The 16,864-nt window shown below is 40.0% G+C and overlaps 1 protein-coding gene across 1 annotated transcript in view; it reads right to left on the reverse strand.

Annotated features, from left to right (window-relative positions):
* Nucleotides 1–16,864, reverse strand: part of SYNE1 (spectrin repeat containing nuclear envelope protein 1) — a 497,076-nt gene that overhangs the window by 170,938 nt on the left and 309,274 nt on the right. The window contains 6 exon segments of the mRNA XM_043543166.1: nt 3,854–3,997; nt 5,846–6,028; nt 8,288–8,410; nt 9,589–9,774; nt 12,817–12,954; nt 14,641–14,823. Of these exon segments, the coding sequence (XP_043399101.1) occupies nt 3,854–3,997; nt 5,846–6,028; nt 8,288–8,410; nt 9,589–9,774; nt 12,817–12,954; nt 14,641–14,823 (957 nt within the window).

The raw sequence follows: 16,864 nt of genomic DNA on the forward strand, positions 1-16,864 counted from the left end.
TAAAAGCGGGGGAAGGGGGGACTGCACGGTAAAGTTTCAAAGCTGTATTAAGTCAATTTTCAGTTGTAAACTTTTGAAAGAACAACCATAACGGTGTGTGTGTGTGTCTGTATATATTGTGACAGAGCAAGGCCAGATGGCTATAGTAAAGTAGTGAGGAACAGGTATGTTAGCCCCAGGCTAAACAAATCCCTGGTACCATGGTAACCAAATGGCAGTTGCTCCTGGTTAATCAAGACACCTGGGGCCAATTAAGATCCTTCCAGAAAGCAGTGGAGATAGCTAGGTTGATTGGGACACCTGAAGCCAATCAAGGGCTGGCTGGAACTAGTTAAAAGCCTCCCAGTTAGTCAGTGAGGCGTGTGTGTCAGGAGCTGTAGGAGGAAGCCATGCTGTTGGAGGAACTAAGCAGTACAAATCCATATCAGGCGCAAGGAAGGAGGCCCTGAGGTAACGGTGAAGGAGATATTGAGGGAGGGCTGCTGTGGGGAAGTGGCCCAGAGAATTGTACACGTCCTATTTCCAAAAAGTCAGCTACCAAAGCTGCTACTATTAGGGTCCCTGGCCTGGAGCCTGGAATAGAGGATGGGCCTGGGCTCCCCCCTTCCCTCCCCAATTAATCACTGAGACTGGGAGACAACAGAGACTGTGCGAGGGAGGGTTGCTTCTCCTCACCTCCCTTGCTGGCTTATCATGCAAATGGCTCAGTAAGCTGTGACCCTTGCCTCTAGAGAGAGAAGGACTACGTGGAGGGTCACAGTGAGCCTCTGAAGCTAGCAAAATCTGCCAGGAAACGCGGAACCCACGGAGACAAGGAGAGACCTTTGTCACAATATATAAGTATAAACAAAATATATTATACAGACAGATACATTATACAGACTAAAAAGGCCTAAAATTGAGGTTCAGAAGAGAAACTTATAGGTGTAAAGAAAAATAGGCAGGCAGCTTGTGAGTACACATAGAAATGTCAGATTTCTTTGCACTCATCATTTTATGGGAGCTCAGTTTTTCAATGTAAATCCAAGTTATTTTTATGAGTGTGATTCAGCAAACTATATGTTGTTCCTGGTCTGTATGCCAGAGGTACCCAAATTTGACATTTTGGTAGGACAACTGCTTGCATCATAACATCATCATGTTTACACTAGAAATATCCTGCAATAAAGTTGTGTCACCACATTGCAATGCAACATGATAACACTGTGACAGAACGTGATCAGGCTATATTGTAATCTCACAATTGCATGGACATCTAATGATTGCAGAAGACACCTAATATCTTGCAAACTACTGTGCTGCCCATCAAAATCACAATGCTCCCAGAAACTTCAGAATAGGTGTCAGAGTAACAGCCGTGTTAGTCTGTATTCGCAAAAAGAAAAGGAGTACTTGTGGCACCTTAGAGACTAACCAATTTATTTGAGCATAAGCTTTCGTGAGCTACATATCACTTCATCGGATGCGTACTGTGGAAAGTGTAGAAGATCTTTTTATACACACAAAGCATGAAAAAATGGGTATTTACCACTACAAAAGGTTTTCTCTCCCCCCACCCCACTCTCCTGCTGGTAATAGCTTATCTAAAGTGATCACTCTCCTTACAATGTGTATGATAATCAAGTTGGGCCATTTCCAGCACAAATCCAGGTCTTCTCCCCCCCGCAACACAAACCCACTCTCCTGTTGCTAATAGATTTGTGCTGGATTTGTGCTGGAAATGGTCCACCTTGATTATCATACATATTGTAAGGAGAGTGATCACTTTAGATAAGCTATTACCAACAGGAGAGTGGGTTTGTGTTGTGTGTGGGGGGGAGAAGACCTGGATTTGTGCTGGAAATGGCCCACCTTGATTATCATACACATTGTAAGGAGAGTGCACTTTAGATAAGCTATTACCAGCAGGAGAGTGGGGTGGGGGGAGAGAAAACCTTTTGTAGTGGTAAATACCCATTTTTTCATGCTTTGTGTGTATAAAAAGATCTTCTACACTTTCCACAGTATGCATCCGATGAAGTGAGCTGTAGCTCATGAAAGCTTATGCTCAAATAAATTGGTTAGTCTCTAAGGTGCCACAAGTACTCCTTTTCTTTTTTCAGAATAGGTGGCCATTCTAGAACATGGAACCCCAGAGACAAAGACTTCTGTAAACATATTTATTGGGTAGAATGATACTCTGTGTTGCTTATGTGCAAGGCTACTGCAAAACCTCTTGTGATGCAGGAGGCAATGACTTTCCTCTTCCCATCTTATCTTTGTATTTTTAACATAGTTACTGTGTGTCCTGTTAACCTTTACACACAGGGACTACAATTATGTGCCCGGGGAAACTGTAATTTTTCTTTTCAATTATGCATGCAATCTGCATCTTGCACACCTGATTAAAAATAAAAGGTGTCATCATACAATGACCCTGTAAGTCTTGTTTGTTGTACCGTGTACTCTGATGCAAAACTTAAGCAAACAAAAACATAAATGCAGAAATGTGGAGTCATCTGTGTCTCTTTAAATGTATTCCTTTGAGATGTTTCAGACATTCTACTCCAGAATGAAGCTCCATTTTATTCTACTTCCCACCATGTGAAATTCATGCAACCTACCTCCACTGCCACCCAAACTGAATAAATAGGGTTTGGGCAGGGGATAGACTACACCTCCCCAAACTTGGAGCAGCTTGCAGGTCTGCACCACAGCCATTGTACAGCTACTGGTTCAAATAAAAGGACTGGAACAGCATCTATTGTTTCTCTATGCTCCTCTGAAGGGATTCCCCGATACTCTACTCATACAAGTGTGGGTCCAGTGAACCCTGTGCCTGCCCCACTCTTAATGCCTCCCTCTGCACTGATGTTTTCAGATCTCTCTGTGGAGACATTATTAGGAACATCCTTCACCAAAACAGCATAAAGCATTTGTATCAAATAGCTTCTTCTTCATTTTATTAAACAGCTTCCATGACAATTGTGACGGAAAATTAACTAAGCAGTATAGGTGGAGTACTTCAGGGATCAACACAGACTATGAAAGACAAATGTAACCCTTTCTTCTAAAACTAAAGCATAATGCCACTAGTGTCAAAAACTATGAAAGAGCCACTACCAATCTGGCAATCTAATGCACGACATACCACAATGTGAAGACCTGGAATTCCAAATCAGTGTGGTGGCATGGAGCCTCCACATAGCTTGTCCTGTCCTCATATGATCTCCTGATATCTATGGGGTTTGAGGTCTGGACCTGAAGTTCATTCCTCAGAGACAAAACTTTGCTCCCCCTGACAGAATAACTTGAAAAGGACCCTTTAAGATGATCTTTGCAGAGTTTTCTTCCTCTAGAATTGCCTTCTGTGGACTTTACCTCAGGAGGGGCGATCCTGCCCCTTGCTTTTACTCTGTCTGTTCTCAGGCATCTCTCTCAGTGATGCGAAAGAACTAAATGAAGACTTCAGGACTGGGCCTCAGATCACTAAGTGACAATGATCTTCCTGCTCATATTCAGCACTGTGTTACAGCATAATGCAAAGAGTTCCCACTAAAATATTTTGGAGTTCCACACATCCATCAATGGACCCTGTGTCTTTTTCAGCCTTTGGTAATTACTTAATGCTTTAATAGGTTACCATGCTCTCAAGCCTTCAGGAGACCTACTCGATAAAGAAAAAGATACTTGGAACCATGGTGTTAATAGGAATTTGCTGTGCGAGCATGTGAGGTATAAATCCTCCCTGCTAAGCTAGCCTTTGTGGACCGCTAAAAAACTGCTCTGTGACCTCAAGAGAACTTAAGGTGACCAAGAGATCTCTCAAACTAATTAACTCAGAGCCTGGACAGTTGCATCTCTGCTGCATTACCTCATGGCGTGAAATCTGGGCCTGCAGCTCCTGGATGTTACTGGTTGCAATAGGTTTGTCTTGGATCTCATGGTGGGCACACTCTATCATTTGCTGTAAATGCTTCATCTCTTGTTCGTATTGCTCATACTGTACCACTGCTTCCTAGAAAGAGAAGATACAGTAGATGTATACAAAAAAATAACAGGTTTCAGAGTAGCAGCCATGTTAGTCTGTACCCGCAAAAAGAAAAGGAGTACTTATGGCACCTTAGAGACTAACAAATTTATTTGAGCATAAGCTTTCGTGAGCTACAGCTCACTTCACTGGATGCATCAAAGCTAATTTAATTTGAAAACAAACTTCACTCAATGAGACTTACTGAAGAGCCATGTCTATACACATTTTGAAAGTAACGGTGCATGTCTAGAAAAAATATTACCAAATACAATGTAGAGCTCACTAAATAATACATATTTTCTGGTGAAATATATTTCTGTAGACAGAAGAATTAATAGATTTTTTTCTTGGCATGTAATATGGAGGATTGCTGAATAATACAGTTACAAAGTTACCATGTAAATAACCGCAGAAAACTTAGAACTGGAAAAAAATTAGAATTCACTTTGCCCAGCTCCTTTCCAATGATGAATTACTCTGTATATTCAATTGCTTTTTCCAGGGTGTTTGTAAATTATTCAAAAGATGTCATCTTCCACCTTTGTATTAGCATGCAAAAATAGGCTGAGACTTTCAAAGCTGACTAGTGGATTTAGCCATGACTCATTAACTTAACTGGGAAGTGTGTGAATAAATCCCTAGTTGGCTTTGAAAAAAATCTCAGCCACATAAGCCACAATGCCAAAGTGTAATGATGGGATGAAGGTCAGCACCAGCAACAGCTGAAGTAAAGTAGGAGTGCTCTCATTGAGAAGATAGTTCATTGGGGAACATTATGAGTTGCAAGGAAGCAAATCATTTAAAAGTCTTTAGGCATCTGAGCTATTAAGATGGGCTTTGAACTGACAATGCCCCAACACAAGTTAAAAAAAAAAAGTTAAAGAAGTCTTTTTAAAAGAGCAAATGTCAACCACTGGGGCTCAAGACTTGCCACTGGCTACCTCACCAACCATGCCCACCAACACAGTGTTGCCCACTCTTCACAATTTTATCACAGATCTTGTGGTATTTGTTGTTTTCTTAAAGCCCCAACTCCTGCTCAGCTTTCGTTTTCACTAAAAAAGTTTCTGGCTCTCTTGTTTGTGGAGAAAAACTTAGAAACATGATCTGAATGCATGTTAAAGGCTCTGAAGCCAGAAAACAAATTAAAAGAACCCTGAATTAATAACTGAGGGAAAACCATAAACTCATGATTTTCACGATAATCTCATGATGCTTAGGTCCTGCTCACGATATTTGAATGTTTAGGATTGGCAAAAGTGCATGGCCCGAACAACAACATCAGGAAGAGACTGCTACTTGTCACCTCAGGTTCTTATCCACCATAAAATAAAGAAACCATTAACTATATTTGAAATGAAAATTTCATTTTTCAATCAAAATGGACGGGTCAGACAGCCAGATTATGCCATGGTGATGAACGGAGGAGTAAGGAGATTAACAAGAAAATACAATTTAGATTTTTGAAAATTAAAGCAATAACTTGATAGGTTGTGCAATAACCCTTCACAAGAACTGGAATGAAAAGGGGAGTAATATTTTTTAACAGTGATTACAGGGCAAAGGCTAATTGGGTATTCAAGTTTTATTTCCTTACTTCTTTGGGAATTAATGCAGACTGAGAAAATCGTCTAATAATATGCTTAAAATTCCAATAAACATGGAGTTCAAAATCTTTCAAATGTAAGTGGTGGGCATGTTATGCTTCCAGGCAAACATTGGGCTTAAAAAAAAAAAAGGAATGTTTGAATTATTCTGTGCCAGTATAAACCTTTCTAGTAGTATCACAATCTCTAACCCCCTACCCTCACCCACAGGTCAGTTTGCACTTGCCTGCATTATATTGCATTGCTGGATAGCCATGTGCTGCAGACGGCTGGCTTCCTCCTGAAGTCTGAGAGCAGTGTGACATATCTGCAGGCTGGTGACCACCTCTTCAGGCATCCTCAAGGCACTCTGGCAGACCTGCACGGCTTGAACCTTTGGCTTCAGTGACTCCATTTCAGACAGCAGATGCTAGAAATAAAATTGGTGCCATAGTAAGTCATTCTCCCATGAATTCCGAAGACAATTCACACAGCCAGTTATTAAGAGCAAGTTCAACCAGCAAAATAAAAGATGAATTAGATTACCCACAGTTAAATGAAGCACAATCAGGGCATGCTCAGAGTGGAGTTGCTTGTTGATTTTGTGGTAAATATTATTTTTTATTCTTAATTAAAACAAAGTGTATTTCAGCTATTGAAGAGGAACAAAAATGATTTAATTAAATCACTTAATGAGCCCCCTTTGAAACAAACCAATGTTTATCCCTGTTCATGGGTTTATGTCTAGACTGAAAGTAATTCTTTAAACTATTCTAGAAAATACATACAAAAATGCTTAAAAAACAGACCTAGTTTCTGAGCAACAGGCATTTGTTTAATCTTGTTTATATGCACATTTTAAACGTAAAACCAAACTGGGAGCCCTTCTGAGATACAGTTGCACATTTTCAGATGGGGCATGTAAAACCCATATTTTGTGCTCATAATCCTCCTTTGTAAATTTAGACCACAGCTAAAAATGATGAGGTTTAAAATTAAATAAGCAACGAAATGGAACAAAATGCAGCTACATAAAGATCCTTTCCCTTGAATAAGCACCATCTGGTCTCCTTTGTTTATCTGGCCTCCCTCCAAGCATCTATTCTTCCCACAATGCATGTGCCTAACTTCCATTCATATGCATGAGAACTGCGTATGCAGTTACAGGGGGATAGATTAGGTCTACATTCTTTGTTTTGTCACTGAGGAGTTTACTGAATTCTCAACAAAAAAAAATGCATGAATGAAGACATGCATAAACATACACAGTCTGAATTTTTAAATTCAACAGGCTGAAGCCTCAGTACCAAAAATTTGACAGTATGAGGTACAGAAACTCATCCCTTTCCCCCGCTATTACAGCAATGGAACTGTGGTGATGGGCAATCGGAAGACCCTGAGATCTGGGGCACCTAACGTGTTGGGGGTTATTTTTCCTTTTTTGAAGGAGGGTGGATGATCTAAAGGTCAGTGGTGAATACCTATTTCTTCTCCAAACACCTTTGCGCCAGATTTTCACCTGATAGGTCCCATACCCACCATAATGGACAGCTTTATTTTGGAACTGACTTCAGGACACTCTGTGGGCTGCATGACAAGTCAGTCTCCCTCAAAGCATCTATCCCTTCCACTTCTGGTGCGTGGGCTGGGTTTGGTGGCAGCATAGCCACTCTGCAGCTGTCCATAAGGTTTCCCCTTGTGCAGCTCTACCTGGCAGGGACAGGACTTGACCTATCAAGAATAATCTGGTAACTACTTTATAGTTTATTGTCATCACCTTTCCTTTACTCTCCAGGTGGGTGATGGGATGGTTCACAAGGAGATATAATTCATTGTGGTGTGCAGAGAATTGGCTGTGAGACCCTTATTAACAAGAGTAATGCTATTAAATCCACATGCAAAGCTCCGAACATTCACCCCATCCGTGTTTGTAGATTTTAATCTTTTCCAAGAACACAAACAAAACTCCATTCTACCAGTGGTTTAACAAAAGTGAACCAGCAGATGTCTAGCTAGTGCTGACAGAACGAGGGCAGTTAGCAGTGTACTTCTGTATTAGTCTGGAGTAGGAAATTGTAATCAAGTACTCAGAGTCACTGTTCTGGTTAAGCTGATCCATGAGGCAGAGAACAAAAGGTAACCACAAGTAAATCTCCATAATAAGTCAACTGAAATACAAAAAGCTGCTATATTCTATGGAGGCAGAGATGGTTAGTAGATAGAGCAATGTACTGGTATTCAGGGACCTGGATTCTGTTCCCTTTTTTGGACGCTGGCCTTTTGGGTGGGCGGGCTAGTCAGTCCATCTTTCTATGCCTGTTTCCCCCCTCTGTAAAATGGAGATAATGATGTTGACCTTCTTTGTAAAGCTCTTGGAGATCTACTGATGGAATAGGCTATACAAAGGCTAGTATTATTATGGGGTAGATTGTTACTTTAGGCACAGCCCTGAGGTAGGTGCGAGTACAGAAGCTGCATCAACTGAGGAATAGCCCCATGAAGCATTCAACCTTGGGGACACCCTTCTAGGTAACAATTCCTCCCCTGCTTTCTCCATACCTACGGACAATTTATGGCTGGCTTCCAATACCCTGACTCACGGTAAGTAGTGCCTTACCCCCTGGGCACCCCCACTGATTAGAGCTGCTCACTTCACTTCCATGTTATCTTTGTGGCTTGACCCTTTTACCTGTCTGTGAGAAAGTTGTTCTTTTAGACTCAAACGCCCAAGCTCTGGAGAGATCAGGGTAGCTTGGGCTTGTTCCAAAGCAGCCTGTAGAGTTTTCACCTCAGCTTCAAATTTCTTCATATCCTGCAAAAAATAAAATTCAGGGACAAACAAGAAAGAAATGAATGCCATAGATGTATCTGGTATTATAGTATCCACTATGTAATCCATACACAACACCAGTTTTTTTCAATATAAACTACAATTTTAAGTTATTGGGAGTGTCAAAAATCTTTACTCTTATTACACCCTGGGATCAGTTGGAAAAGGAGCTCTGCAAGACACAGATATCACTGAAAGTATCCTCTCAAACAAATTCAATCTGGACTTGATTGAAGTGATGCCATTCACTTCCGTGATACTTAAGTATTCAGACCAGTGTCTGATTTGTACCATAAACAATAAAATAAGCCTTGACTTTATGCGCATTTGTGGTTTGACACGTTTTGTGTCTCAGATTTTATTTAAAAGTTCTGTATCACCTTACTGTGCTTTATTACAGAACTTCTGCTACATTGCAGTATATGATTGCTGAGCTCAGATCACGTGATGGGTCAAGGACCGCATTTTAGCTTTAACTAGAAAAAGCAGATCTATCTGCCATACCTTTAACTGAATTTACATAACTTTCCCATATTTATCAATTTGTATCTTTTCTGTACCTGCAGCCAGCATCAAAAGGAATACTATAATTGCAATGGAAAACCCTCTCGAGCACCAAGAAAGCTACATTATGATAAAGAAACTGCTCTATTTAAAAAATAAATCTTTGAGCCATTTTCTGGCCTTAAAAGCAACAGGTTTTTCAGCATACCCACTGGAAAATTTAAAGAAAATAAAAGAAAAGAAGCTTTCTGCACTTTTGCACGTGCCCTTGCTGAAATGTGTAAATCCCTCATGTACATGCACTAGGTGGGGTTAACATATGTAAATCCTAGTATGCACACCCATTGAGGAGTTTGCATATTAAAGCATGATACATGTGAAAGTGCACACTCTTTAGGGTTCACCCATTTGGAAATGGGGACCTTACTCTCCACAGTTTTGCCACAATCCAACTCCCAGTCGAGTCAGCAGAAAGACTCCCATGGACTTCAGTAGGAGCTGGATGAGACGTTGCAGAAGGAAGATATTGGAAATGGCACAATATCAGTTCCATTTCTTTTTCTACGATAAACACTTTATAAACCATAGATGACCTGTTCTGCCGCTACTCCTACAAACATGATGACATGAAGGGCTATGAAGGGCACTTCAAGTACCTTGGCTGCATCCTGGAGATTTTGGAGCCGCAGTTTGATAATTTGCTGTAGCTCTTCTGTCTGCCGCCCCAGTTCCAACACTTGCTGAGTCATCCCTTCAGTACAGTAAACGCTTGAAAGATATTCTATTTTCTCAGTCATGGACTCGAGATCACCATGTATCTCTCCAGACTCCTCAAGCATGGTCTGGATGGAAGAACCATATCACCAGAGTTAAGTGACACCTTTTAGATTCAGCAAAACATTTAGGCATGTGTTCAACCCTAAGCACACCTTTATTTAGCACAGCACTTAATCACATACTTAAGAATAAGTAGGTTTTTAAGTTCCATGGACTTCAATTAGACTTAAGCAAATCTTTATGGTGAGCATGAACTTCAGAGCTTTAGTTTATTAAGCCATAAAACACTAGCATAAATTTTACCATTTCAGAAGCTGCACCTCTCCACACATCAGTTTTTTAAAGAATTTCTCCATATACGTTAGCTTGTTGTTACATAAAGGTAAAATACACACTAAGTTTGGCCCTGATTCAGCCTGGACATCTGCTGGGCCTACGTGGTAGCAGAAAGATCTCAGGTGGAGCAAACAGTGTGGCGGCCAAGACAGTGGATGTTAGCTGTGCCTAAAACGTAGATGGCCTGCCCAGGAAGTAGGCATACTCAGGGTGTCCTGGGGTGTGCGCTGAATCAGAACAACTCCTTAGTAGCCTGTAACAGCAGGGTGGGAAACCATCACGGATGGCAGAAACAGCAGCTTCCCCAGGGTGAACTCCCTTGGAGCAGAGCAACTTCACTAATACAGGGAAGTGTAACTTATATCTTCCTGCTCTAGTGAGAATTATACAAATGGAGCCAGATTCACCAGCACATTATATTCTTTTGGTCTCGGTCAGATGATAGCACCTGCTGTTGCATCGGATTCATTTTCTATTGACTGCTTGGGACGGTCTGATTCGCAGAATCATGTAACATGCCACTATTTCCATGTATGCACAATCCACACAGTGTCACACACACACCCATACAATCAACACTGTTCAGGGAACATCAAAACTTGTGGATAAGCAGAGATGTGGAATATTCAGGGAACAACTAGGAAAGTGGCTATGTTTCCCAAAGGATGATTCAGAGAAGAGGCCCCTGTGGTTCAGCAGGGCTTGGTAAACGGGTTTGCTGTATCATCATAACTGTTACATTTAAAAAAAATTGCACCAAAGTCATGTTTACAAAATATGCAGTGGAATGCACATGTGCCTGCAGAGTCATTTAATTACACATATTTTCTGTAATTTGTCAATCTGTAAAGAATTTTGGAACACTTAATATGAATGCTGCCATATGAGACCAAAATCTCTTATTTTAGTTTACTCTAGAAAAATACATTAGTGCACGTGTTACCAAATATATACAAAATGTTGCTGAGCACAACTAGAATTTATAATCTGCTGTTGTACGTGCTGTAACATCTATCAACAGGAATTAGTGTGATCTGTTTCAGAGGTGAACTGCCTGCCATGAGCCAATCTCTGTGTACTTCACACTATCCACTTATAGCATCATACCCAGACAAATACTGTTAGTAAGTAAATATATTAGAGTAAAAGCGAAGACGAGGCGGAATCATATGGGGACCTACTGCATAGAACAATGAAGATATTGTTTTTCCAGTATCTGTTAACCCTGAAAAAAAATCACCTCTTCTGGCCATTGCACAGCCACAAAAGCCCAACATTTTTTATTTTTTGTATTGCAATAGTGTGATCCTAATTGAGCATCAGTGCCACCTGACAGAGAAAAGGAGTACTTGTGGCACCTTAAAGACTAACCAATTTATTTGAGCATAAGCTTTCATGAGCTACAGCTCACTTCATCGGATGCATACTGTGGAAAGTGTAGAAGATCTTTTTATATACACATGAAGCATGAAAAAATTCCTCCTCCCACCCTACTCTCCTGCTGGTAATAGCTTATCTAAAGTGATCACTCTCCTTACAATGTGTATGATAATCAAGTTGGGCCATTTCCAGCACAAATCCAGGTTTTCTCAACCTCCCCCCCCCCCCACACACAAACCCACTCTCCTGCTGGTAATAGCTTATCTAAAGTGACCACTCTCCTTACAACGTGTATGACAATCAAGGTGGGCCATTTCCACAGTTTATTAGCACTGTAGTGTCAAGGAAGTGGATCTCTTGTGTGGACTGGACCAGGCTGAGGTTGATGGTGGGATGGAAACCTGGTGGCTGAACTTTGTGACTTTGTCCTTACCCATAACTATTTTACATTTGGGGACAATGTATACCTTCAGATCAGCGGCACTGCTATGGGTACCCGCATGGCCCCACAGTATGCCAACATTTTTATGGCTGACTTAGAACAACGCTTCCTCAGCTCTCGTCCCCTAACGCCCCTACTCTACTTGCGCTATATTGATGACATCTTCATCATCTGGACCCACGGAAAAGAAGCCCTTGAGGAATTCCACCATGATTTCAACAATTTCCATCCCACCATCAACCTCAGCCTGGTCCAGTCCACACAAGAGATCCACTTCCTGGACACTACAGTGCTAATAAACGATGGTCACATAAACACCACCCTATACCTACTGACCGCTATTCCTACCTACACGCCTCCAGCTTTCACCCTGATCACACCACACGATCCATCGTCTACAGCCAAGCTCTGCGATACAACCGTAAGAAAACTGCTTAGGCAAAGACTGTAACTTGCTAAAATTAAGTTTTAGTCAATAAAAAGCTTATACTGTTTTGTTTATAACCATACCTGTCTCTTTCTCTTGCCTAGTATCACTTAAATCTCTGTTCCTTGTTAGTAAACTTATTCTTAATTTTACTTATTCTAAATTTCAGTGCTGTTATTACTGAATTAAAGTGTGAGTCCTCAATTAAACTAACAGGTTGGTGTGCGCTCTGTCTCTTTGGAAGTAGCAAACAATGATTTCTGTGAATGTCCAGTGAGAGGAACTGAACACTGCAGAGAGCTATCTTTGGGAGAACTCCAGTTCACTGTATGTTACCTACAAGGCAAGGTTTAGACTGACAGAGTCTCAGGGGTTTGCTGGTAAACAGATAGACACACACAGTCTGATCTCTCTTGCTGAGGCAGAGGGGTAACACAGTGGCTTACAGTTCTGGGTATCCTGAACAGAACGTGACAAATGGGCATTAAACTGTCCCCTGAAATCTGTAGCTCATATAGTCACCTGATATGCCGTAAACTGGTCACGAAGCTGGGAGGCAGAATTCCATGTGATGCTACCATGCACTAGACTCTTCGCTTTCTCAATCCATTTCAGTATGAACTCCAGCATCTCACTGTATTCTTCCAAGTGTGAAGCAGCCTGAAAATAAAAAGATCAATTTTATAAACCTGAAAATCAATCCTGCACAGTAGGACTCTGAACATTTTTTAAAAGTGGCAAAAGTAGATCAATCTACCTATTTTTTTGGTGGGGAGGGTAATTTGTAATATTTTTCAATCACTATTATTACTTATTATTATTATTATTGAATTTAGTAAAAATATTCCACATTATGAAGATAAATTATGTATGTCTCTAAAGGCAGGTGTAACTATTTTTTGAAAGTTCTTCCTAAAGAAACTAGGACACATTAGGAGTGTGTGGGTGGCTGTGCATGCCTGAGATTGTCACACAAGAATGTATTCTCCCTTCTTGCTCAGCTCAAGACTCCCACTTAAGTATAGTCATTCTTATCTTGTGCCTTATCTTAGTCTGTCCCTTATGTCTCTTTCCTGCCTGCAATCCCACACATCCCCCGCTCTCTATTTAAAGCCTGCTTTCTCTGTCTGGCCTATCAATGTTAATTTTCCAAAAGAAGAAAAGTGGTATACTTATTTCAAAAATACAAAGCCACAAACGGCACTGATTTCTGATACATCCACTTTTCTGGTTAGCAATTACATTATAACTCTGATTCTCTACTCACTTAACAGGAATAACTCTGCTGAAATCAATGGATTTGCACTGTAAGAATGGAGACAAACCCTGTGAATCTGAATTGTATTGTTTGTCTAAAGCACTCAGACTGTAAGCTTCTTGGGATGGGGTAAGGGGTTTCTTCTGTGTTTTGTATTGTGCTGAACTAAAATACAGGACAACTCTTTCACCAAGCACTTTTGTTAAAAGTAACATTGATTGAAAATTATTCTGACAGGTATTTTCGACCTCCTTTTGAAGAAACTTTCTTGCAATGGCAATGGAAAATAATACCACGAAGCAGTATCCACTTCAAGTTCTGTAAAATCTTCTCAAAGCATTTTGAAAATGGGGCTCATGATGTATCAGGATTATTGATGGCAGGACCACAAAAAGTCCCTTCCCTCACTCTTATCTCAACTATTCAAAATACCAACATGGCAAGATGGTACCTCAACTTCCTTCCTTGTTAGGCCCTTTTTCTATGGCTCAATTTCTTGTACTGATCCAAATTTAACAAAGCATGTGCTCAATTAGACTTTGCACACTGAAGTCAATCGGACAAAGTATGTGCTTAAGTTCTTTGCTGAGTAGGAACAGACTGCTGAATTGGAGCCATTTTTAATTATTTTATTTCTAGACTTTTCTATTGCTGTATATAGGCTATGATCACCCCTCCCCCATATCCAAATGAATATTAAGGGGGAGCTGCACTAGCAAGATTTAACTCCAGAGGAGGGGGCAGGTACTGCACTGGGCATGCTGCTGTTGGAAGGCAGCTTTAAAACCTGGTTGGGTCTCCATAGGAACTTTGCTGACATGTTTCCTGGCAAAGGGGCTGAATCAGCATCTCTCCAAATCAGAATTATTCCGCCCTCCTGACTTGGCCATGCTTCATTCAGCCAGACTTACATCTGCCTAAGGCCCATCCACAGGGAGCGTATTCGGCCCTGAATATGCACATATTACACATTATTCCAAGAGACAATGTTTTTATGTAACTATACAAAAAATAAACAGCATTAATCAGAAATCACCATTTTCTTGGAGCCTCTAAAAGGAAATAAATTAAATGATTTGATACCATACCTGGTTGAGTTTGGCTGCTCTGTACTCAGCCTGTCTAATGGTCTGTTGGTGTAGCCCAGTCAGTTTCTCTATCCTGTTAGCCAGCTGTTTAGCCAGCTGGTTGTTCTGCTCTGCGAAATCTTGTACAGATGCGTCCAGTTCCACCAGCTTTATATTGCAGCTGTCCAATTCCTCACCTAGGATCTGGATCACGGAGAGAGCATTTTACTTACAAAATCAGTGAGTGGGGGTTGGTTTTTAAACAGCCTTTTTGTGATTTTGACACTTTTTCCAAAGTTTCCATAGTTTGTTCCATTTCTATTTTGGCTGCATACCAGTAATTTTTCTTTAAGCAAAAAGGCAGTAGAGCAGGATGTGTGATCATCTCTTTAATGACTGGCATTGCTGTTTCTTCCCCGTGTTCCTGTACAAGATGGATAACATTTTCCCTCCCCCACCAGAAGATTGAGTCACTTAGTGTTACATCTACCAGTATTGGCCGTGGTCCTATGTTTGTCCTCAGACTGAGTGGTCAACACATTGTTGTCAAGATGAAGGTTTGGGCTGGTCATATGAGAGTATGGATTGATATTTTTTTTTAAAGAAACCTTTTTTGAAAAATTCAGAATGTGTCATTAAATATCCATGTGTCCAGACTATTTTGTTTTTTTTTTCCTATTAGTATCATCAGTTTGTGCTGTGCACTAGACAATTTGATTTTGTCACGAGCAGTTTGCACATTTCAATAAAAATAAAAACTTCATCAATAGAATCTCTTAGGTAGAAATAGACTTCACTGTGTATAATGGTGTGGTTTGATAACAAAGATGTTATAAGAGATTGGGAGGAATCTACTACAACAGGAAAAGCCATGAATTATGCAGTTCAACTTAAATAAATGACAATAAAACTTTCTAACATAGCAGACCATCATGTATTTTGTACTGTGTGGATGTATTTAAAATATATATTGGAAATGTGTTATGTACAGTGTTTTATGTATCCCACCACATGCAAAGGCAAGTGTCCTAGTTATCTATGATTCTTATTGCACATATCTGTAAAGGAGAGAAGAAATGTTATCTATTCCATTTTAGAGAAGTTATTTTTTTTAAAAAAGATCTAAAAGAGTTTTTCTTTACACAGTGGCATATGATATCTTGGAATCTTGCAGGGCTGCAAGAATATTACATGTATTATGCTGGAAATTGCTCATTTCCACAGAGTTCAAAGTGCTCTTTACAATTATTATTACACAAATCACAACAAAAAGACAAAATCTGGTCCAGGACTGAACATTGTCCATGCTGCATCTCAGAACAGTTTTACTGTGAGGGAAATTCTATTTTGGACTGTTTTTCTATGATGGAGAATAGTCCAGGAGGAAAGGAAAGATTTCTCTGACAGGTTAATCTTTATTTTTAATCCGATCTGTTTCAAGCTATTCAGAGGCGCAGAATATTGTGGAAGAGATGGGTTAGAGTGCAAATGGAGCGATAAAGGTTCATGGTAAATCAGCATCACAAAAGTGACACAGCTAACCAATCTACCCATAGATATACATCTACCTGTTTCAACACACACACTATTGTATTGTAGGTGTGCATATGTACATCTCTATATTGCAGTATTGAAAGCTATGGAGTTTATATTGATTAAAGTTCCAATTTTTTTAAAAAAAAGTCTTAAAATGGATCAACTAGAAATCATTTGATATATTCATAACTAATTTGTATCCCATATATATTACAGCCATAGTTTCAGCATTAAAACAAAACTATTACTTCTTTGATAGAAGCCAACCTCATCTCACAATTAACAGATAAATATAGTTGTGGAAATATTACTAGATGAAATGTTCTTGCATCACTGGACATCTACAGTTGGAGATACAGGAAAACACATTTAATTTATTTTACAGCAACTTAACTGGGGCAATTATGAACCAGTTTCAGTGGGATGCATTTCAGTGACCCTGTACAGCAGAAAAATATACTTGGGAGGCAAAATTTTAAAGCAGCATACTAACAGAGACTGGTGCTTTCTGTCACATCAGTAATTTTTCCTCTGTGTGCAGCACTTTGCTCACTTCAAGCTAGTGACCAAGTCCATCTTACCTTAGTGTAGTTTTAAAAAATATGTAATATTTTGTGATAAACTTAATAGCAACTCTTTCATACAAATGAGCATTTGCAAACACAATATATGTCTAATAGCCTCAGCAACCCAGCAAGATCATGAAGGG

The sequence above is a fragment of the Chelonia mydas genome, chromosome 3 (genome assembly GCF_015237465.2).
Source record: "Chelonia mydas isolate rCheMyd1 chromosome 3, rCheMyd1.pri.v2, whole genome shotgun sequence".
NCBI classification, from domain to species: domain Eukaryota; kingdom Metazoa; phylum Chordata; order Testudines; family Cheloniidae; genus Chelonia; species Chelonia mydas.